The sequence below is a fragment of the Pholcus phalangioides genome, unplaced genomic scaffold (genome assembly GCF_987345545.1).
Source record: "Pholcus phalangioides strain wild (caught in Gottingen) unplaced genomic scaffold, Ppha-v1.0 ptg000009l_1, whole genome shotgun sequence".
Taxonomy (NCBI): Eukaryota; Metazoa; Arthropoda; class Arachnida; order Araneae; family Pholcidae; genus Pholcus; species Pholcus phalangioides.
This window is the reverse complement of record NW_028301602.1, coordinates 22,379,908-22,405,399: the sequence shown is the minus strand read 5'-3', so window position 1 is coordinate 22,405,399 and position 25,492 is coordinate 22,379,908. Positions and strand designations below refer to the sequence as shown.

Genomic DNA, 25,492 nt, shown 5'->3' with positions numbered 1-25,492 from the left:
TTGCTTAACAGTTGAATTTCAGTGCATAAAATATTAAATTTATTTTGCATTTCTATTTTTTTCCCCCTCTCCTTCGCCCGAATACTCTTTATTGCCACGTTGATGCTGATGCTGGGCTTCGTGTTTTGTTGGGAAGCTCCGCCAAGCATCCGGTATGTAAACAAATTCCGATTTATATTTTAGGCGAAGAAACTCGGAAGAAACAAAAGAAAAAGCTCTCCAAGATGTTGGAATATGACTTGGGCTGCTATTTTGACGAAGATAAGATGTAAGATAAGAGATGTATTGTAATTTTTATTCATGTGCGACATTTACATCTGTTCCTGATTTATGACGTGTATTTATCGTGTGTGGAGGAAAAATTCGCATGTATAAGTAGACGTCCTTGAGCAGTGTTTCCCCTGTATGGGCGATATCGCCCCTTGGGTGACTTTCCCTCGGGGAGGGGGGTTGGTGGAGTTTACAGATACAACATGGGATTCCTGAGAAGTGGGTGATGAGACATGCCTATTAAAGATCATATCCCAGAGGCTTTCAATGAGAAAAATTTACCATCCTCCACTGTTACTTTTGTTAAATTTTTACTGTTTTACATTTCCCTCACACAGCTACCTTTAAAACACTAGTTTCAGCTATTCCCTACATCATTTGTTCGCAACCTTTTGCCTGGAGTGCTCGGAGTGCCCTCTAGAAATCTTGTATATATGAATATGAAGCTTTGTTCAATGTTTCATGCTCTTTAGAAAGGGATTGAAGGCTTGCGTGTACCTGCTTCAAATTTATAATGATTGCCATGATATACACACCTATGATTTCTCATAAGCGTAAACTTGTATTTACCCACTATCTCTACAATTAATACCAGTGAAACCTTGCTATAATGATACTCAATACAATAAATGATAAATCCCTTTACAACCAGTAGATTTCAAAACTTCTACAATGTCCTATGTTATATTTCTCTCAGAATCACCTTTAACCACTTAATAGTTTCGTTTTTCGCCATATTGTGTTAAAAAACAAACATATTTTTGATGAATAATTTTGTATTAAAACTGATTACATAAATTCAAATCTGCAGTCAAAAACTGTTACAAGTATTGTATTTATTAATTCATGCCAATTTTTAATTACAGTGAAGAAAATTACATTTTTACTTAAAGTTGGCTTTTTCCGAACAACTAGCTCAACGAAAAGCAGTAAAACCTGACCTTGAAACCAGTTTACACTGGATTTGTAATACAAACTTTATTGGACAACTATAGCCATCTATTAGAAATACTGCAAACCAAAAACAGACAAAAAGCCAGGCAAATCAGAGGATTGGCATAGAAAAATATGCTGCCCAAGTGGCATACATGCAAATCAGAAAAAGACATTTTTGCAGCACTAAAATGGTGTTTTGGGCAAAACTGTTAAGTGCTTAATGTATTTTTCAATTCCTTACCAGTGTTTGTTCTTCGAGGGTGCTTAGTAACATCAGTATTTTGTGCTATCTGCACTTTGAAATTATTAACGAGGTTGTAGTCAAGTTTATAATGACCAGATGAGGTTCCTGCAAAATTGTTACAAATCTCGGAATTTGTTGTTAAAACCTGGGCATAACACAGAATCCATTAATTAAATCCCAGAAATTTGCAAAACCCTTGTGCAGTGGAAATATAGTGCAAAATTGCTAACTTACAATGTAATGCAATGGAGTGCACCACAATGGTGCATCAGGATTGGATTATTGATTGTCAGATATCCTGTATATACAGGATTGAAGAGCGTACACCATGATGGAGTGTGGGTGCATTGCAATATATGTTCATAAATAATTACTGGGGGGGGGGGACTCAAGTACTCTGAGCCATATGTCTGATACCTATGCTTCTTCTTATTTAATTGCAGTAAGATTCATACTTCTTTGACTTCAAAACGATTTTTTTTAATGATGAAAGTCTGATTTTCTCTGGTCCAAGAGAAGTACAGTAAAACCCCGCTTAACGGACACCTCTCAGATGCTGTCGCCCCTCTTTTACAGCTAAATAATAATTTCCCTTCCGTATAATAAAAGTATGCCTTTCAAACCCCCTGATTAATGGTTACCCCTCTTTTTACGGACAAATTTTTTTGCCCCACCAGTGTCTGTAAAAGAGAGGGTTTATTGTATAACTGGGAATAAAGCAAGTACAAGGGAAATGAACTAAACTGTTAAATTAATTCTGGCCAAAATATCTGACATGACTAAAAGTTTGATTAGAGGTAGGTAACGTAAAAATATTCATCACAATTCATAACAATAGAATTATATTTTGTTCAGTACATGGAAACTTAAATGGTAGTTGACAGAGCACTTGAGGAACAGCTTCGGTATAACCTTCCCGTTTGGCATTTTTTTTGCACCACCTTTCACAGACGACCTGACAAAAAGTCGCCAAGGCCATCTACTGATACTACAGACACAAAAGAAAACATCCCCAGCATAGCCTAGAAAACATAATGATGATGAAAACCAACAAGCATAATAATAATAAATAAAAATATCACATTCCAGACAAAGCACAAGAAAAATATGACAGTATAAACATAGATAAACTCTGGACTATAAATAATTCCAGTGGTGAAAAATAAATACTCTTTGATTTCTAGGTAAATAAATAAATATTTACATATATACAACAAATGGTAACAAAAAGTAACTGAACGATACAACCTAATCTGACCTGTCTGCAGGAGAAGAAAATGTTCCACGGCAACTAACACACTGGAAAAAAAACCAATGAAATTGAACATCTGTTTCAAATTTCAAAAGATGCTGTCGAACAAAGGAACTTGTTCAAAATCAACACGGAACTAGCATCCCCTGCATAGAAAAATGTAGGAAGAATGTGAGAGATACAACAATTCAGTTCCATTATGCTGGTCTTGGTGATGTATTGTCAGTAAAAAGTCGCCAAAGAAAGTGGCAGATTATACCAAAGCTGTTCTGCACTTGAAAGTTGTACGCTAGGTAAAGAGACCTATATTGATATGCAGTTGCATGTTTATGTGCAAACATTCTTCACAAAGCATCATGGTTGCTTTCTTGAAATTTTGTTGCATATTTCTGTCATTTTTTTGTTGAAATTGGTCATCCTCTCTAGAGCCGTGTTTTTCAATGGACCCCCCACCTCAACGAGTTCATGACCTACAGCTGTCTCAGTGAAAAGATATAAGCAGGTATAAGACTTGAGTCATGCTGGAAGCTGTGAGTGTGTGTTGTGAACCTAAGGAGAATTTTGTTTCTAATATAACTAAACGAAATGTAATAACTAAAAATTGTACTGTTGTAGGCTTGTTCTCTGTGGCGAAACTTTTTGAGCAGAGAGATTGGCTCGCAAAGATGATCACGGAGTTGAGAACCACAGACCACCAGACATCCTGTTGTCGATATCTCTTCCAAACTGCAGACCCTCAGGAGGGGAGGGGGAGGGGGGCACGAGTACTTTGTAAGAGTCTCCTCTGAATCATTTTTTTCATTTACTACCATTACATGAATGACACATTATGATGAATGTGTCACACATTATGTGTTGTGTTGAGAAATCGTAACATATTCTATATTTTTTTGTGATATGCAAATTACAAAATAAATAAACAAATAAAACAATTGGACTACATTTTGGATTTTATGGGAGGGTGACATCGGAATTTACTTTCAGACACTTTAGGGAGGGGGTTTTAAGCATTAACCTCCATGACAGGGGGTCAGCAGTGCATTGACCTTTACTATGAGGGGTCCGTGATATCAAAAAGGTTGAGGAAACACTGCTCTAGATCACATTGAAGAGTTTACAAATAGTCTGATCACTTGTTTTTTATATTTGTACCATTCGTATTGGTAATCGAGCAGATTGTGTTCTGTTCCACTGCATTCTTATTCAGCATTCTTTGTTTAAATTAACACAATCACTTTTTTGCTAAATTTTTATTTTGCCACTAGTAGAGAATTTTAGCCTTTTCTTTTGCTTTCCGCTTGCACAGTTATTAAATTGTTATTATTTTATTTTTTTGTACAGTCAAGCTACTATAAGTGAATACACGCAGAACTATGAAAAAAATAGTCATTTTGGTGACAGGGCCATCTTAAGAGCATCTTGGGCCCCTGGGCCAAGTGGTTTTGCTGAGACCGTACTTGGAATATCAATGAAAAATTCAGCTAGTTCTCATTGCGCTGAAACCTCACTTCTCTTGAGGTCCCAGAGCCATGCCCGGATGAGCCCATTAAGACGGCACTGTTTTTGTGGTTCATTCACTGATCCAGTCATGTAAAATTTTACTATTCTACCACAAAATAATGCATTTATACATAGCTTTTTGTGCATAAATTTGTACTGCTCACACACACACTTTCTACACATTCTGTGTGAACATTTATACAAAAAATAGTAGAAAAATTTCATGGGCGTTCATGGAAAAATTCCTAAGGGAGTGTTATTTACATTATGTTTGAAGATTTTGGATGACAAATAAGGGGTTAATCTAATTGGTTTTCTTCACTTATATGATTTACCATTGGAAATTGGATAGGACCATATGCCAGGGCTAGACAAATTCCAGGCGCCAGGTCACCATGGTTACTAAAAAATTCTTATTAGCACCTAAAATTTTCTGTGTGTAGTTGCTAAATATTTGTGTATGAGGATAGCGCAAAATGTCTGGAAATGTTATATCAGCATATCTGCTAACATGGAAGGAGGTTTCTCTATGCCCTGGGGAAAAAAATGTTATTTTGGTTTTGGACCTGTTTTTCTCAAGTGAAAAACTTTTCACTCGTAAAAAAATTTTTTTAGCGATTTGTCAACCCCTGAAGTACGCAAAATGATATTTTTATCTAGTATCCACTTACAGAGGTCTGGCTGCATAAAAAAACAGTTTTGAAAATTTTGTGGTTCTTTAAGTTGCTTATTCTGCTTATTTTGTTTTAGTTCTCAATAAGTTTTGCTTCTTATTTATTTTGGTTGCATGCAATATTATTTTGTAGACATGATGCTTGGTAGAAAGTACAGGGCTGTACCCACGTCTGATGACAGTGATGGTGATGATTACAGTGATCTCATTTATCTAAATATGATGGAAGACCGCATGTATGAACGAAAAGCAAATATTCTTCATTGAAAATAACTTTTTGTTTGGTTTCTAATGATTTATACTTTGATTAGTTTGAATGAGTGATACCACAGCATTTGATGTAGGCCAGGGGTTCTTAACCTTTCATGTTCCACATACCCCCAAAGCAGAATGTTTAGCACTGATCTGAGACGAGCCCTCAGCTGACTGGAAATGTACTGCTGTAAAAATCCCCATATATATAATAAAGTTTTTTTTTTCCTTAAAATTCTCCCAAATTGTTCTGCAGTAGCGCTAATTGTTCTGCGACGTATGTCGCAGATTTTGGCACATTCTGCTTTGGGGCACATACCCCTTGCACCAGTAAGGTAAAATAGGCAGACCATATGCAATAGTAAATTAAAGGCTATAAACCCTCTTCTTCAGACTGGTATTTTGAATATTTAAAAAAAATTGCCAAGTGGTAGTCATTTATTTTAAAATGAACAACATACAGTAATGTATGTTTTTTTGGCACATTAAATAATGAATTACATAATTATAAAAATAGAAATGTTCCAGTTCCAGTGACCCTCAAAATCTTTCCAAAAACCTTTTAGGAGTCTGTAAATCCCTGCATCGGGATAAGAACCCTTGCTATTGACTATATCTCAACAGTGAGATAGAGAAAGCAATGCGCTTTCTCCCTATCTCTTTCTTGATTATTTATTTGATAAATTTGCAGGGTAATGTGAGCGTTCTCTCTCTCTCTCAGAAATTTGCAGGAAAATTAAAATGGTTCTTATCATGTGCGTCATTTGTGAAGTTATATATAAATGCCGTTTATAAACTTTTTCATTTAAGTAGTCTTGAAAAGTAATGATGATTATGTTTGCCGTACAATGTTGTTATACTATTGTTTAGGGCTGTAATAATAGCACTATAATTTTAGTGATGAAAGTGATATTTTGCTTCTGTTTTAAAGACCTCATGAAACATCGAAAATACTGTATTCACCCACTCTCTAAGACTTTTTTTTCCCAGCCTTAATTTTAGTCTCCAAAATTAGGAAGGGGGGGGGGGGGGAAGGAGACATGTAAACACTTTTCTAAAATCTTGGGCTGTTTCCACAATGCTTTTGTAAACAAAATGATCAAAAAATGATTCACATAACAATATTTCCATTTTTACTGCCTTTTAGGAATTTTTTAAATTGTGTATGAAAATTGATTTCTTTGTTTTTAAAAGAATTTGAAGAATGGCCAAAATTGTTCACATGGGCCCCCATTAAGGGGCTAGTTGTGAACATGCCTGGGGCACTTGTGAATAAGCATAAGTACTCATAAAAACAGACTGTTTTTCATCGCTATACTTTTTTTTATTTACTGCTACATTTCTTCAATGCTATCGCTTAGAGTTAATACTTACAGAGCTCATTTTCTACATTCATTTAGAACAGAACACACTCTGTTCAAAGTTCTCACATTCTCAAAAATCATGTTGTTCTTCTCTATTCTATTTGTCTAACGGTGTACTTGCTGCAAAAATTATTCTCCCATTGACATTATTTCATCAGGATCACTTTCAATTCTAAATTTCCCACTTGAATATTTTTGTCAGTTTTAGATCAAAAGTTTTTGCACAGTTCTTATAGGCATTTCGTTCTTTAATAACAGCCTGTATGACATCTGCTACATTTTTTTTTCCCTGAAATGAGTCTTTTCTGTCTTTTGTGATTTCTCATGGTACTTGTCAGTTATGCAATCTAAAAAGTAAAATAATAACCTAATTTCCCATATTTATCAGAATGAGCACATAATCTACTTTGCTAAAAGGTATCTCTTTGCAATGCACAATGTGCAATTATGATCACTATTGCTCAGCTAGAATCAAATTTTTTCATTTTAAATCTCAAATTTTTTTATTATTCATTGTCAGAAATTCTGACTGGGTTTTTATTTATAGTTAATATATTCACTGTGGGTCATGTTAGATTGTGTTGATAAATTGGATAGATGAGATAGTTGATAGATGGGATTCATGGGCTTGGCAGTAAATGTGTTAAATCGCATAACATTTGCAAAATAAAGTATAAAATTCAAATAAACAGATTTAGAAGAGGCTCTTGTGAACTGTTTACATCTGCCCGTAAAGCTTTGTTCACAAGAGCCCCCTTCCCCCCCCCCCATCCTCCCATTTAAGACTAATTTTGAAAAATAAAGCTTTTTCAATTGAAATAAAAACATAAAAATATTTCCTAAACTTACCTTAATAACATGTTATAAATTCCATTGGTTATCTCCATATTTGAATACTGTTTTGATATCACTTTTTTTCTGACATGGACTTGGAAGTACTAATTTACTCTAACCGAAATACAAAATGGCTAAGTGCTCTGAAATTTTAGTCATCACATGGTACCAGTATTCTCATCTATTAATACTTTGTTTTGAATTTTTCAATAAAGTTTGTTGTTGTTAGAAACCATTGAGTCGATTTCGACTTTTGGTGACACTATAGATCATGGCTTTCCAAGCTAGTCTGTCATTCACAGCATGCCTCAGTTGTGCTAGCTTCATTCCAGTGCTTTGCAACACTTCTATCCATCTGGTGCTTGGTCTGCCTTCCCTCTCGTTCCCTCCATTCTTCCAAGCATTACCATTTTTTCTAGTGAGCCTTCTGTGCACATTACATGGCCAAAGTAAGAGAGTTTCTGTTTAATGATTGTTGCTTCTAAAAAATAGTCAACGTTGACTTCTTTGATAACCGATTTGTTAGTCCTTTTAGCTGTCCATGGAATTCTCAGCATCCTCCTCCAGACCAAAGTTTGAAGGAATCAGTTATTTTCTTATCTGCTTTCCGTAGTGTCCAGCTCTCACATTCATACGTAAAGACAGGAAAGACCAACGCATTTATAATTCTAATTTTTGTTTTCATTGATACATCTTTGTCTTTCATTATTATATTAAGCTTTTCTCATGGCTGTTTTACCCAGAACTACTCGTCTTTTTATTTCTTCTGTGCAAGTTCCCTCTTTTCCAATTCTTGATCCTAGGAAATCAAATCTGTCTACAATCTCAAAACTTTTGCCATCTAGTTGAAAACTGGGAATATCTGCTGTAGTCATGATCTTTGTTTTTTTCGTATTTAGGTAGAGTCCGAGCTTCTCACTTTCTGTTTTTACTCTTGATATAATGTTTTTCAGGTCCTTTTCAGATTCTGCCATCAGCATATCTAAGGTTGTTGATCACTCTTCCTCCAAGAAAGTTAACTGAGGCAAAAATACATCAAGGTCACATGTGCTCTATGTTTACATGTACCTCTCCCCTAAGCCTATTGGCGTATTGTAAATAAGATGCCTGCCTAGGGGTGATAATACAACCCATATTTTACAGACATTTCACATTTTTAGTAGTTCAGCCTTTTTGTGAAAATTATAGTTTTTTCACCATTTTTCCATGAAGTTTACTTTATTTCAAAATCATAAGTTAAATTTTGAGGATAGCGATAATTTTTACTACTCGTAAGTTATAATATGTTGATTGTGACTAAATACAGTGTACAAATATTCATTTCACACATCTGTCATGTTTTAGTTTTATAAAATACATTATAATTCCCTGCAGATTTATTGCAGCCATTTATTTGCTTCCCATTGACAATTTTTAAAAAATTTCAGCAATAACTAACAATTTTTTGGCTCTTATTTCTTTTTCGCCTCCAGTTGGCATCACAATTGTCTGCCTCTGTTCTTTGTCTAATCCTCTCCTATGTTGCTCTCACTATACTTTGTATAACCTCTTTATTCTATTAATTTTGCATATTGATCAGTGATAATATCTGTCAACATGACGAGCTGTAATTTTGATTGTAACAACTAGAAAAATCATGTCTGTAACACTTATTTGTAACAACAAAATTTTTTTTAATAATATAATTGACAATAAATGTTCCTAATGACTACAGCCTTTAGTTTGCAATAAACATTTTCTTAGAATATATATGAATGAATATATATATATATATATATATATATATATATATATATATATATATATATATATATATATATATATATATATATATAAATTTTGTTCTAGATAACAAAAATCCATCAATTATTAATACCTTAATGTTTTTGATACAATAGGGGAATGAAGGTGACGGCTGGAAATGTGAAGATCCAGAAAGATGAGAGCAACCTTATAGGAATAAGCATAGGAGGAGGTGCACCAAATTGCATTTGTGTTTACATTGTTCAAGTTTTTGATAACACACCTGTAGCGAGAGAAGGTACTCTTCAATCTGGTGATGAGATATTAGCTGTCAATGGGGAATCTGTTAAAGGAAGGACGAAAGTTGAAGTAGCAAAACTGATTCAAAGTGCAAAGGTAAACTTTTTTTGCAAAAACAAATAATAGTGCAGTCTATGCTTGTTGTAATGACCCCCCCCCCCCACTTTAGTTTCACAGAAAAACGTTATATTAAGAAGTTGTTATGTCATTATCAAAAAATCTTAAAATTAAACTTTGCTGCTTTTTCTAACTGTTGGAATTTACCCTCTATGATCGACTACATAAAGAACGAAACCCCAACTCTTCTGCTCTCATAATTGAATCACAGTTTTTAATTATGATGAACAAGATGCTCTCTGGAATGTTGAGTGATTCAGCTAGTTTGGTTTTCGACATCAATTTTTTGTCAACTACCAAACTTTTCAATTTGAGATCTGAAGATATAGTGCTCCATTTATTTGAGATAGCCGTGTCGAATAATTTCCAGAATGAAAACATGAGTTCACTTGTCTGTATATTTCCGCATTGAGAAATGGATTGAATGGTATGTACTGGTCGCTACATTGGATGATGAAAATGACATGACAAAAATTGGGAACTGTTATAACAGTCATTACAACAAGTGTCGATGATTTATTGCGGATATAGTATCTCAATTTTTTTTAATCTGATAGATGAAGTCCTCTAACCACGGGTTGAGACTTGGCTGCAGTTTGCCACTTCATACCATATGATTCTGTTTTTTTTTAGAAGTCAAACCTCAAAGTTCAATTACTGTGGAGCTATTGTTGATGGGTAATTGTTTTACCTGATAAGAGTTGTCCCAAGTGGCGTGACGCAGCCAAGTCTTATCTCGTGATTAGAGGGCTATATTTATTTTTCATTTATGAAAATTTGACCTTTGAAAGCCAAACACACCCCGCTTCCCATCTCATTGAGATATCGAAGCGTTCCTGGAGGATGGGTGTGTCTGGAAATTTTATTAAATATCTTATACAAGTACAAATACAAATACAATGCCACAACAGGCAAATTGCCCAACGAGGTGGCTGACTTAAGAACATCATGGATCCCCGAGCCATTTTTTGGAGGCCCCACCCACTACTGCTGTACCACACATGCACCCTGCCCACACCCCCCCCCCCCCCGCGGAACCCCCAACGAATCGGTACATGCGGGAATGTGCGTGTACGTGTAGTGAAACCTGACGTGAAGTTTTTGTTTCTCTGTAATGCTTGTTATGTGTAGTGCTGCCATCTGCCACCAGTTTTTCTAACTATGAGTGAAGTGTTATGATTGAATGATTTATTGTTGTAGGACTGTTGCTCTCTGTGGCGAGACTTTTTAACAGGGAGATCAGCTCACATTTGCGCCTTGAAGTTGGGAACCACAGAAAATCAACTTCAGCCGACCACCACTGTGGGGTTCGAACCCGGATCCTTGCATCGCGAGTCCGTCACTATAGCCACTCGACCACCACAGCGGTATTGGATAATAAATAAAAATATTACATATAGATTGCACATATAAATTCACTTATAATGAATGTTCGTCAATGGACGTATCATAATATACGGAGGAAGAAATTAAAGAACTCCAAAAGGTATAACCGCCAGATCACGCTCATCTTATAGTAAAGAGTTGATTTGAATAATCGTAGTATCGCCAAGACTAATTAAGATTGATTGTCTCTGGAATATAATCTCAATTTACAATTTGATTAGACATTCGTCAGTACAAAATGTCGATAGGCACAACGTCGCTTGGCTCTCAGTAGATGAGTTTCAGCGACGAGGCCGCAGATCGTATATTCTAGTAGGGTCCGGGCGAAAGCACCTAGCTGGTACATAGTCGTCATCAGCACCTCGTTTACGCTTCGTGCCAAACCATTTGGTATGGATATGATGAAGATTTTTGTCCAGGAATTGGATCAGCTGGCGAAGTCGGCCGAAGTTGATGGGGCTCTGAAGTACATTTATGAAACTGTATTCTGAGGGAATAAGTGTACTTGATCTTTTGCAAAATCCCTCACTAAAAATCAGGAACTTTTTGTCAGTGAGGTTTTTCCCTCTGAACTACTGTGTTTGGCACCGGATCTTGTTGGCTCTGGGTCAATCTTGCAGGACCTGCACACATATTTTAGGGTGTTCCCCTTCCCTATCTTGCTCACAACTCCCTTGCTTAGAATTTCCAATACCCACACCCTGACAAAGGGAGTGGGGTTGGTATTTAAGGTGGCTATTTAAGCTATTGAGTTTTTTCCAGCTCTGCCATATAAACCAGCCTGAAAAAGATCTCAGCTGCACAATGACTAGGGATACGTAAATTTTGTATTTACGAAATAACTGCGATAAATGTGAAATTCCCGAAATAAATATGATAAATGTAAAGTTCGACAATTTTGACAAATAATTGTACAAATTTTAACAGTACTTTGAAAATTTAAATTCACAGAAAATTATTAGCATGTTTTTCAGATGAATGCATTTTTCCCTTTTTTACTCGTTTACACATTTCATCTCTCCATCGCAGAGCCGTCATTAGAACCCCATAAATTTAAGTTCACTGGTTTACGCATTTCTGCTCTGCAATGGAGAGACAAAACACACAAACCAGTGAAAAAGAAAAAAAAAATTCATCTGTTTTAAAAACGTGTTAATAATTTTCAGTAAATTTAAATTTACGAGGTTCTGATGACAGCTGTGCAATGGAGAGACAAAATGTGTTAATCAATAAAAAAATGAAAAAAATTCATTTGTCTTAAAAATATGTTAATTATTTTCTGTGTGAATAAAAATTTAATATCTTTAGCAAATAGTGATGATTTATTATGTTTTAATTAATTTTCTAGTAATGAGTCAATGAGACAGCCTAATGCTGTCAGTTACTTTAGCAGACATATAATATGGTAAAAGTCAACTCATTCAGATTTTCATAAATAAAAAAATATGTTATAGAATAGGTCTTGACAAATCCCAGGTGTCAGGTTGTCATGGTGACTATAAAATTGGCATTAGCACCTAAAATTTTCTGTATCTGATTGCTAAATTGGAGTCTATGACACACAAAAGTTTCTGATTTCGTGCCAGTGTCTTTTAACATAGAAAAATATTAAAAAGTCACAGAAAAAAAAATGTTATTTAGAACCATTTTTCTTGAGATTAAAATCATTCTTGGCTCCTAAAAACTTTGGCTTCCCTCTAAAATTTTTTTTGATTTGTCAGTCCCTGTTATAGAAGTTATGAAAATGAATGAGACGTGTATATTTATTTAATTTTCAAAATTATTAAAAATAATATTTTCAATATTTCAGGAAGAAGTAATCATTACTTACAATAAACTCCATGCTGATCCTAAACAGGGGAAAACTTTGGACATTGGTAAGTCATGTCTCTTAATTTTGAACTTAATTTATGGTATATTTTTCATTTCATTTGTCAGCCAATGTCATTACAAATAGTTATTTGCAGTAAATAATTAGAATTTTTCTTTCATATTTTGCATATTTATAGAGAAATACATCACTACATTTTCAACCTGTTCCATACTTGATGAAAAAGGTTGATAAAACTAATGGTGTTGTCCTTTATTTCTGCCTTTTTCATTTTTCTTTTTCTCTGCATCCAGTATTTTGTTATATTTTCATGTTTTTCTTACTCAATAAGGGAAAAATTGATGACATTAACAATTTCATGTTTTTGATGTTTTCATACAATACAGTTTATGTTTTGGTAGAGAAACGGTGAATAAATATAACATTTGAACAATAACTGTTTTCACCCAGCTATTCAGGAATGGCCATGAGCAGTTAGTCTAAGTTTAATTAGCCCATTAGGGCATCTAAAATGATGATGATGTAACAATATAAGTTATTGAATTAAAGTCCAGGTTATGGTTTTTAAATCAATGCTAATTACAGTAACATGTATTGATGCAACCTGTAATGTCTATTATTTATTTCCAGTATAAAAATTGTAAGCATTAGACTGTTGGTTAGACATGCTTTATTCTTCTGCTTTTCAGTTTTGAAAAAAGTGAAACACAGAATTGTTGAAAATATGAGCTCATCTACTGCAGATGCTTTAGGACTCAGTAGAGCAATTCTTCAAAAAGGTAAAAGAAAATGAAAAATATATTTATGCATTTTTTATGTTCTGAAATAGTCAAATATTTTGCAGATAACTCTAAGTGTTTTTTTAAATTGAATATTTTGCATTCTATTATGCTGCTATTGATGATTAATATGTATAATTTATTATGTGCTCACAAGGTTATGTTGAGGGATTGAAAAAGGGATTTGAGATTCTTTTCTATATATCATAGAAAAAAAATTCCACGTTAAAAGTGTTTCTCCTAACTAAAATTAAAAAAAATAATAATAATCGGATCAGAGAAAAGTCTTACTGTGTATAACCAAACAGCTGCATTTTTTTTCTTAACTTTTTATTTCTTTTTGATAGAAATATTGCCTCATTCATTAGTGCTTTGTGATTCTGTGTTTACCTGAAAAATTACAAAAAATAGAGCTGTCTTGTTTTTACATCGAGCTCTTAAACTGCAATTGCTCTGTATATTTTCCTTCTTTTTAGATACATTGGTCAAGAAACTTCAGGAACTAGAACGTAATGAATTTGTATACAGAGGACTTGTGGAACACACAAAAAGAATGCTCAAGGCTTTTTTTGATATGTGCCAAGTATACAGAGGTTGGTATGGTTTTACATGTTTATACACTTTATGTTTGGCAATTTACACGTTGCTCAATTCTTCAATAGATATTTTATTAAATATTTATATTGTCTGCATATGTTTCAGAAGTTGTTTTTTTTTGCAGAGTTTTCTATATGCATTGTTGGCTACTGCTGAAACACTGCTGAAACATCATTAGTCAAAATATTACTTTATAATTTATTTTTAATTTAATTTTTTTTAGATGAAAGTTTTTCTACGCATAGGCATTATTAAATCGATTGAAAATATATAAAAAAAACCCGTACATTTTTGTTGCTTTGACTTGTTTTGTTTGAACGTGCTTATTTTAGAAAGGTTTATTGGGAAAAAATATATATATAAGGGAATTATGAAAGAGAATATGTAAGTAATTATGATATTCATAATTTTTTGTAGCCAGTAAATTTTTATAAATGCTATATCCAGTGGTATTAACGATACCAATTTAGAAAAGATGTCCCAACAACAGCACAAATTTGATGGTGTGTTATGATGATGCTTCTCTTGGTGTAATGACAATCTCTCTACAATGATGTTATTTCCTGGATTGCAGAATGTTGTTACATCAAGATTTCACTGCATCTTAATAAAACTGATTCACAGGATATTATGTATTTATGAAGGTTTTTCGACTCGTACAACTTTTAGCATTTTTTGCATTTAATGATGAAACTATCTCTTCATTTTGTGCTTGGTGATGCTACTATCTTTTGATGTTTTTCCATAATGACATGGTGCAGCTCAATCCTTCAAAGTTTTTTGTATGTTTTCATAAACTTAATTTGATCACCCTTGTAGCATTTGGTGATGTTTTCTCTCAAATTGGAGTCCGAGAACCACAACCCAGAGCAAGTGAAGCTTTCACTCAGTTTGGAGAAGGTCATCGTAATATGGAAAGATATGGGATTAGATTTCTCAAATCTGTCAAACCTGTGAGTCCAGTTTATAGTCTTTTGATAAATTAATAATCATATTACCATTAATTGGCAAATAAACTATCTAGTAAAAATAAATATGAAATAAAATTTGCAATCAATTTTTAGTTTTATCTATATGAATAATGGTAATAATATTCTGCCATTTTAAAAGAAGAAAGCTTTAAATTACTTGGAAAATGATAAGGAATTCTTTAATAATTGATTAGATTTTCTTTTAATAATTGATTAGGTTTTCTTTTAATAATGAAAGACACTCTTATTTCAAGTGTTACAAATCTCTGAAAATGTATATGAAACGCTCATAATATTTTAACTAAAATATGTTACATTTTTTTCCCTATTGTCTCTTTTCAGATGCTGACAGATTTAGGAACATACTTAACTAAAGCTATTCCTGACACGAAATTGACTATCAAAAAATATGCTGATGTGAAATTTGAATACTTGGTGAGTGATTCCATGCATTTAATACTTAGATTTTTTTCTTCTTTCAAATATTTAATAATATAATTATAATACCCCATTTTTAGAGCTTTCTTTTGCATTGAAGTTTCCTCAAAGTATTTTGAAGTTAATAATTATGTTGCGACATTGTAATTTCTTTAACGTTACCCATCTTTTGTTGATTGTAAATGCTACCCTGGCATACAGATGTATCCCAAAACTGAATGAAATTACAAGTATCTTAAATTCACTGAAAAACATAAGAAAATGTTTTTATTTACAGAGCATTAATGTTGATATTACCTTAAAAATTTGCGGTCATGTAGGGCATGCTTTTTCACCCTTCAAACGCATGAATCTTTTGCATTTCTCACATTTCACCCCAGGAAAATATAATTTCTTGAAAGTCTCAATTTTGCAAAAGAACACAGAAAATAATAAACTAATCACAGAATATTGATGGAATAACACCCCCTTTCCACACACGCACATAAAATTTCATGACGCAAAGGTAATATGCTCCTATTTTGTTGTCATGTAGTATAGGCACAACAACATTATCAAGAATAATATAACTAAGAATCAATTTTGACTTATTTAATGCCATTGCAAGATTAATAAAGAGGTTCTTCGAAATAGCTTTATATTATAGGAATGCTTCATTAATTGCCATGTTCCACATGATATATTTTGAAACTTATTGAAATCATTTATCAATGTGAAATGCTTATATCTTCTTTTTCCTCTCAAGTCATACTGCTTAAAAGTTAAGGAAATGGATGAAGAAGAATATGCCTACCAAGCTTTACAAGAGCCTTTGTATAGAGTGGAAACTGGCAATTATGAATACAGGTAATTTTCATAGCATACTTATACATTAAAGGATGATGTCACTTTTCACTATCCATGCAAAGGTTTTTCAACAGCTGGCTGATGCGAAGATATATTTAGGAAAGAAAGAAAATTCAACTGCCCTTGCGATGAATCAAACCCACATTCTCTCACTTACCGGGTGAGCGCACTAGACTACAAAGACAATGAATATCTCGATCTTTCCTTGGAGCTCATGTGCACTGAACGGGACCATACATGGACGGTAGGATCCAATTCAGGCCAAAGCTCAAGATAAGTCGCCATCTTGTGACAGTGTCAGCAATTGTGAGCTTTGGCCTGAATTAGGTCTGACCGTCCATGTACTGTCCCGTTCAGTGCACACAAGCTCCACAGAAAAATCGAGATATTTGTTGCCTTTTTAGTCGAGTGGTTTAGGGCGCTCATCCGGCAAGTGAAAGGATGTGGGTTTGATTCCCCCACAAGGCAGTTGAATTTTCTTTCTTTCCTGAATATATCTTCGCATCAACCAGGTGTTAAAAAAACTTTTAATCGAAAATATTTTTTTTCCCTCAAGGTTTTCTTTGCTTGGTTACTTTGTGCCTGAGAACACAAAAAATTAAGATATTTTGAGTTGCCACCTGGCAGTCGAGTGGTTAGGAAACTAGCTTTTCACTGTACAGGTTTGGGTTCGAATCCCAGTTCGGGCATGGATGTCTACTAACCCAACACTAACGAATTCCCTGGACGAATCATACTGATCCCTTGGGAATAAGTGAAAATCACGTTATTATTATTATTTATTGTTGAATTACAATTTTTAAATTGCAAGTGATCTATGTCACAGAAAACCAAATCAAAAGCTGACTTGATTGAATGTTATTTTTTGATTTCATTGAAATAAACTTTTTGTGTTTAATTGTTGTTAGATAAAACAGACATCTCCTGTAATCCCCTTTTCATTCAGTAACATTTTTCATTTGAAACAAAAAATCTGCACAAGCTTTGCATATTCAACTTCCATTGATAAACTTTTTGTTTTTGAAGGCTTATTTTGAGATGCCGCCAAGATGCAAGAACTCGTTTTCTAAACTTGAGGTCAGATGTCCTAGAAAAACTCGAACTTTTGGATCAGAAACATGGTAAGCAATGAACTGCCAATAAAAATTTTTGTTGAAAAGAGTTTCTTTTTGTGGAAAAGAGTTTCTTTTTGTGAAAAAGAGAGAATTTTTGTGGAAAAGAATGTTTGAGAAATACTGCCTTAGCATATAATGTCTTTGAGGTGTATAATTTTGTGTTGTTAATTTTTTATATAATAGATACCTCACTTGTATATAAAACAGTTTTTCCTGTTTCTATAAATCTTCGCTACCAATAATATTCAAGCATGGAGAAATTTCCATCATAGCTGAATTATTGATGTATTACATTGATATGGTTGTTAAAGCCTGTACAAATAATCATATAACACACCAAAACTGGCTGCTTAACTCCTTACCTATGTCGCCTGTACTGGGTTCAGAAAACTGAAACGTACAATCTCTGTGATGACACTTTTTTTTGTGACAAGAAAAATTGGTTTTTCTTTTCCCCTTAACAACCAAATTGAGTTTGTTTTTTTTTTATTTATATAATACACAATATCAAATAAGAAACAATATTTTTTCCCCTGTAGGAAAAAAAAGACATTTTTCAGAAACATATTCCACAGTTAAGGGGTTAAGCACAGGCTTTTGAAACTTTTCTTTCTTTCTTCTAGTGCAAGACATAGTATTTCAAATGAACCGACTATTGTCAGCTCTGGCTGCTTACCATACAGAATGTGTTGATTTAATGGACAGCCTGAAAGTCTTTCCCATCGAATTGGACTTGCCTCAAACTACTTTTGAGTATGCTGGTGTAGAAGCTCCTAGCAAACCAAAACCATACCGAGATGAAGAGGAGGAAGAAGATCAGGATGAAGTTGAAGAAGAAAAAGAAATGGAAATTCCTGTTGCTAAAGAAGCAGTTGAAGACAACTTGGTATCTCTCGATTGTCCTGGCCCATCTGTGCGACCTAAAATTAGAGTGCCTTTGAAATTACCTTCAAAGCAAGTGTCAGATGATCTGTTATCTTTGGACTTGTCTTCACAATTAAGTCAGAACTTTGGCAATCTTACTTTGTTGGATAGTTAACACATGACTCTTTCAAGTGTCTTTTTTTTCGTGAATTTTTTGTAATCAAATCAGTGCGGTGTCATGTTTTAATTAAAGCAAAAGGTGTCATTTTTTACTTACTTTTCTTCCTTTTTTCTCCTTGTATGTGCCATGTTTCGAGCATTTGTTTTTAGTATTTTCAGTGGAGTTCAAATTGCCTCATTTCTTAATATTAAAAGGCATATTTCCTTTTTTTACGTGTCTTTTGTAGAAAATCTATGGATTTTGCTAAAACAAAAAAAAAAAATTTTGTCATATGCCAACATTGCTGTTATACTCAGATTTGTTTCAAAGTAAACATTCAAACTGTCTTTGTACAAAAAAGTTTATAAATATAGTTTGTATATACATGAATATATCAACTGTTCCACACAAAGCATTATTTAAACTGAAAACAGTAAACTTTTCTTTATATAGAAGTAGTCGAACCAGGCTTATAATAAACATTTTTGTCCCAACCCCACATGATGCTCTCTAATTAGATTTGATGTATTAAAACTGATTTTCACTCCCTCCTTGAAGTTAATTGTTAGTGGGTTTGACTGTATATCCTGATTCCAAACTTTGTACAAAGTTTAAAATAGTGTGTTTATGGCGGCACAATAAGGTGGTATACAGTATATAAAAGAAGATTATCAAGATAATTTTGTCAGTTTTTTACTTTTTTTTAGACAAATGATCATATTTAATTTCTTAATAATTTGTCTATTTCTGCTACCATCATTTCCTGCACATAATCTGTTAATTAAAAAAAAATTACTTAATATTTAAAAAATCATCTGAATTTCTTAGTATACAAAACATCATACGCCCGACCCATCCATTAGGATATACGGTCATTAGTATGAACATCTGCGAATAACATGCAATTTTTTTTTCTGAATGGTTGGAATAACAATAAATATTTCTCAAAATAATTCACAAAGACTGGCAACCTCTTCCATTCCTTTACATGCCATTTGATTTTGGTAAAGGTAACAACCAGAAATTGCATATATATATATATTATTGGATGACTATTTTTCCTCAAACTCGCAAACTTTATGCGAACCTTATACTCAACAAATCGAAAATTATTTTAGATGCTAGTCAAATTCCTTAAGAGCCAAGAATGTTTTTTTTCTCAAGAGAAATTAGGTCCTAAAAAGGTCCTAAATAATGCTTTTTCAACCTTTCCAGGATTTTACATTCTTTTCCCATATTAAATGGGTCTGATTTCATGACAGTATGTCGTGAAATCAGAAAATTTTACATCATTCATGGACTCCAATTCAGCAATCAAATATAAACATTTTTAGGCACCAATACAGATTTCACAGTCGAAATGGTGACCTGGCACCTAGGATTTGTAAAGCGCTGCATTATACAGTGAAAATTGTATCAAATATTTGTCTCTTGATGTTCCGTTTCATTATGCAGTGAAACTTGTATGAAACAGAACATACAAAAGACTTACATATTATTCTATTTTAGACAGGTTTCTCTTTCATAGAGGATCACATTAAAGCACAAATCATCAATGGGAACTACCTTTTAATTCTCTTTAAAACAGATTTCGGTCTTGTAAAATGTCTTAGACAGGTTTCACTGTATGACATCCCATATTAAAAACAGGGAATTATGGTATGTCGTTTTATGGGTTTCAAGGTTTTATTAACTCTTTAAGGCTCAGATATTTCCTCTCAAAATGGTCTCTTCCAAGTTTTGACACTCTGTCTTTCTCCCCACCCTCCTGTGGGACTTCAACCTGTTTTTCCGGTTTCCACTTTTGGCAAAGAGCTTTCATTTTCTCCCATCATTCACAAAATCCTCTAGAACATACTCACTCCCTGTCTGGGTCATCTAGGGGCGGTAAAGGGTTAAACCAGCTTGTGCTTATAACTTTCAGGAAAAAGTTTTGAATTTGTGTGATATTCGTCTTATTTGACTTATCAGTTTTGATTTGCTTACTTATTGTGTTCATATATTACTTTTGTTAACTTAAATAAAAATAACTGTTTATTTATAATTTTCATGGTAGTCTTTAAATTTTTATTGTTTGTTAAATAGTTATGAATTTGGTGCTATTTTGTATGTTCTGGTATAATACATTTAAATTTTGATGGTTGCAATTATTCCATGATCTTGTGTTATAGCAATTATATGTACCATAACTTTAAGAACAGTTGTGTTCTTCGTCTAAATTCAAATTACTCCCCCCACTGAGTATTCAACAACTCAGTCAGCATGATAACTTATCATAAGTCATAAATTTCTTTTTCCCTTCCAGCTCTGATATTAAGAGCTCCTCAATTTGTTATATCCTGGTCAAATAGCAAAAAAGGTATATCAAGAACTTGGAATCAGGAGCCGAAAAATCAATTAAAAAAAAAAAGCTTTTGACAAATCAAATCGGTCAAATATATATAGTATATTAGGAAATGTGTGTGTTCAGTGTGGTTTGGTGAGATATCATAACAGTGTTAACTAGTCATGTTCATAACCTTGAATAAGTACAGTTAAAATTTAAAATTTCATAATAAATAATGCTGAAAAGCCTTTAATGATATTGAACCAAGATGGGATATCTTGGAAATGCATTAACTTATTTGGGATATCCCAACTCTACATAATCTAATTTCATATACAGTAGAGCCATGGCCCCCGACATCTCCTGCAACAGGGGCCCCTCTATAATAAATTTATAGTGAGAAAAAATAAACGTATGGGAATTGTCCCAGGCCCCAGGGTTTGAGCCCTGTCAGCTACACCTTTGTGAGGGGCTACAAGTATAGCCTCAATTATAACTGACAATTTTTTGCAAACTCTGTTAACTAACATAGGTTTTTCTACAGCAGTGAGTAAAAATTATTGCAGAAATCCAAGATTCTCCTTCCTACTTGTGTAAATGAAGGTAAAAAGACTATGCAAATAAGCAAAATAATGACCTTGGTTAATTTTTAGGATCATTTTTGGAACCTTAAAATATTAAGTTCTTTCTTTTTTAAAGTAGTTTTCTTTTGAAAGGCTTATATTTACTATGCTGCTGCAGGTATACTTGGTGCAAAATATGTAATCATTTGAAGTATCATTCATCAAATTATCTTGGCAATAAATACTAAATATTTGTGTGGTAAATAGAGAGAAGTTGTCATTTTCTAACTTTATTATATTGTTTGAAATATGAATGATCATTAGTAGATATGTGCGCTTTTCATACCAGTGTAATTAATTAAAAAAATCATGAGAAAAAACCAAGCGTATCAGATATGTGTATGATCTCACTTTGTGTCAAATGTACAGACTAAATGTGTTCTTCATGAAGAAACATTGTGATTTAATTGCTACTGAATCAAGTTCTCGATTTCATAGTTATGATTTATTCTGTGTAGAATACAATATGTGATGAGAAATATGTTTATAGATCTAGTGGTGAATGTACGTGGTGTATGAATTAAACCACTTGATGAACTAGCATGTATCATCTTTAAAATGTATTATTAATGTTGTGAATCACATTGGATTAATCTTGTAAAAACTGAACACAAAGTTAAATATGGCACTAAATCAGGTTAGTGGTTCTTGAATTTTTTGTATCTGTGGCTCCCTTGCTCTGAACTTACTTCTTTTATTACCTGTTTGTCCTTCTACCCTTGAAATTCTTTTATTCGCAGCTGCTTTGTTCCTAATTGCCCGAGTGTAATAATAAAATGATGTAGCTGTAATTCAATCACAATTTGATGTGTACATGATGTTGTGCTGTCTCTAATTTTGAAGTTATTAAAACAATAATATAAATTAACACATTGTTGGTGATATGCTACGAAATGAATAGATCCCCAGTTCCCACACATTTTTGGTTTGCATGCTGAACCTAAATATGCTATGGAATCAGGATACTTTGAAATACCTCTGTTATTTCTTATTAAATTAATTTAAAAAAAATTTATATACTCTTATTGTATTGTGGTTAGGTTATAATGCAAGGGTCCCTGTCCTGATCATGTTTACCATGGGCGCAGTTTGACAAATGAAAAATACTTTTCCACAATATGTCAATAACTCACAAGAGACAGATCTTATTAATCAAGAGTATCAAAAACTGCTGAATCTATGAAAAATATTTCTAATGAATTTCTCACAACATTTTGAATGATTGAAATCTATATCGTAGGAATCTATTATTTATAATGTATTTTCAAGAGAATATTCATCTGTGGTGATCGGTTCAAATGCAAGTTGGAAATTGAAGAAAATATTCTTGGAATATATAAATCCCCCCCCCCCCCCATTGCGGGAAGCATGAATATGCAAATTTTTACTTTGTTGGTTTATCATCTGGCTGGGTAACTTATTTCGCTAAAATTTTCCAGAAACACGAATATGTATCCCCTCTTGAAAAAAATGTTACAAAGCATTTTAGGAAAATTACATCTATAGAGTAACATGGGTAGAGTAAACATTCAAAAATTTCATTTCCAAAGTTTTTGAAATATGCACATTCATGTTTCTGGCATGATGGGAGACGATATACTTTGTGATTTGCATAGTCTGCTCCTCTCTGCGTTTACGCAAATGGGGGGTGTTGATTCACTGTGTTAATGATTGAAATTTATTTTTCACTTGATGTAATTGTTATTGTTTTTTATGTTGAGTGTTGAAATATTTTGAGTGTTTTATTCACTACGATACAATACTTATCTACTGTGCTTTTCACTTTTCTTCCTCAAAAAATGTTAAACCCCCCTTTACTTTCATTGTCTTATTCAGTGATTACCAAGTTCTGATATGCATTATTATTATTATGAATTTAGTTACATGAAGATATAAATGAAAAATTGCATATATATTGCTGTGAATAATATAACACTAGGTGATTTGGTTTTAGATATTGTGAGAAAAATGTGCATGCACTCTCTGAATGTAATGTATATTTCACATCATTTTCAATATTGAAACACACACAAAAAAAAAAACTGCACGGGGAGGTGTTATGAGTTGTCTAGGTGCAATAATATATTGAGGCTGTTTGTAAATTGCTTTGATTTTTTTTTTACTTACCAAAAAAACAAGTTTTCGAGTTACTGTAGTTGCATGTGTATAATCTTCTGACTATGCGTAAAGAAATGAAATTTCTTAGAGCAAATTATCGAATGCTGCATATTTATCAAATCTGCAGCTTTTTTTTCGGAGAGGTGGGAATAAAAGTAAATATATTTTTAATAATTTGTAAAAATTAATCTTTTCTTTTAGGATAACAGATGGTGTATAGGTGTGGATAAAATAAGAAAAATTTAAAAAAAGTTGACCACCAGTTCCTTCCATTTCTTTCGTTATGAGTAAAAGAAATTTGCATGCGTTGATTAAATGCCTGTGTGAATGATTGGATGAAATTTTTTTTCAAAGTAGCAAAATTTGCTTGTGTTGATTATACACATGAGATTACAGTACCTTGTTGTAGTGTTGTACACACCCTATGATATAATGCAATGTAAACTCATTTATGTTGTTTGTATTGAAATTACTACAAAGAATGTTCATCATCACCTTACTTTTAGAATATTCTAGTCAAGAAACATTCCTGAGTAATATCACTTTTTTTTATTATGATGTTGTATATGTTAGGGCCAAAGCCTGAAATTGACCACTTCGCGAACTGCCCACCTGATTGACCTGGTGATGTCTAAGTTTAGGGCATTGGCCAGCCTGTTTATGAAGTGGCTGGAGATCCCTGGCCAAAGAAAAGGTATGATCCGTGGTCCTTGCCCAACTTGGCTTATTCCTTTGTAATAATTATGGTCATTTGTTATTATGGTTAGCAATGGCAACACTAATGATCAAAGGAATTGGAATACCAATATCTTAGGGATAGATATTATAGTGATTTCCAGCCATTTTCCATTTTTAAATATCCATTATATGAGTTGAAAAGGGGGGGGGAGGGGCTAAAATAAGGAGGCATCAAGGAAGCTGATTAAAGGCAATGTAGCTTGTTTTATTTGAAGCAATTTTACATAAAACTAAAAATATCATCTTGTAAAATATTTGCACTATTCTTTTTTCTCTAACTGCGGTTACACCTAGGGTTATGGCGTGCTCTCTTTTTATAATGTCACTTTTCCTAATTTTCAAAATGGATGATGCAAATATACTGACCAAAAACCGGCTACCACAATTTTTCCCAATTAAAACAGAGTCGCTTAAAAAATAAGAAAAAGATTGGTCATATGGAATTGCTCCTACTATCTGGTCAGTTTTATTGCTTTACTTGGAGTGAGAAGTTTTCCTTGTCAAAAAACCTTGTATTTTGTTACATTTATTGACATTTCTAAAAACTTCCACAGCCTTATTAAGCTTCTACCCACAAAAAGTTTTTTCTTCGGAAGCGTTGTTTTTTTTTGTTTTTTTTTTGCCAAAGGCACCAGCATTGAGTGTTGTTTGCATCCCATTTTCTTTATTTCTGAATGGAAGAGGTAACACCACCTCCCTTTCTTTCTCTTTCTCCCCCAATGCAGTATATATGTTTGCAACAATGATTCTGGGAATTCTGCTGGCGATCGCTCAAAGCATGTACAAGTGAGTAGAACCACGTCATTGGACATTTTGCCTGCTGTGGCATTGTATTTGTATAAAACACACACAAACACATCAATGAAGAGATGTGTTTTCGAGTGGAAAAAATTTCTCCCGAAGAAAAGAAAAATGCTGGAAACCCGAAAAGAGAAAATTTTTAAATTTGTAGGAGGCGCTTGAAATTACATCAAAAAGGAGGATGTCTAGTAACCCTAGTTATACCCTCATTAGCTGGGTACATGTTTTAATATGTGTTTGTGAACATTTTTTTTTTAAGTTCCTTACATATGAGTTTTTACTGCATACAGAAATAACAAATGTGTTTGAGTATTTGCAATTTATTTTTTAAGTTGGAGAGAAACTTTTTCTTTAACCATTTACATTGCATTTCTTTTTAGATTCTAGTCATGAATAATTCAGTATTGGAATTAT

General features: G+C 33.2%; 1 protein-coding gene across 2 annotated transcripts; it reads left to right on the top strand.

The window, feature by feature from the left end:
• Positions 1–90: 90 nt before the first annotated feature.
• PICK1 (protein interacting with PRKCA 1) lies at positions 91–18,584 on the top strand. Of its 2 annotated transcripts, XM_089235786.1 has the most exons (11): positions 91–268; positions 5,009–5,111; positions 9,224–9,464; positions 12,682–12,748; positions 13,392–13,481; positions 13,958–14,074; positions 14,898–15,031; positions 15,392–15,484; positions 16,233–16,333; positions 17,360–17,454; positions 18,072–18,584. In XM_089235786.1, the coding sequence occupies exons 1-11, from the start codon at positions 235–237 to the stop codon at positions 18,485–18,487; spliced, it is 1,491 nt and encodes a 496-aa protein (XP_089091912.1). In that variant the 5' UTR covers positions 91–234; the 3' UTR covers positions 18,488–18,584. The 2 variants fall into 2 exon arrangements, with proteins under 2 accessions (XP_089091912.1, XP_089091913.1); XM_089235787.1 differs by lacking the exon at positions 5,009–5,111 and having other exon boundaries at positions 121–268.
• The last annotated feature ends 6,908 nt before the right edge of the window (positions 18,585–25,492 follow it).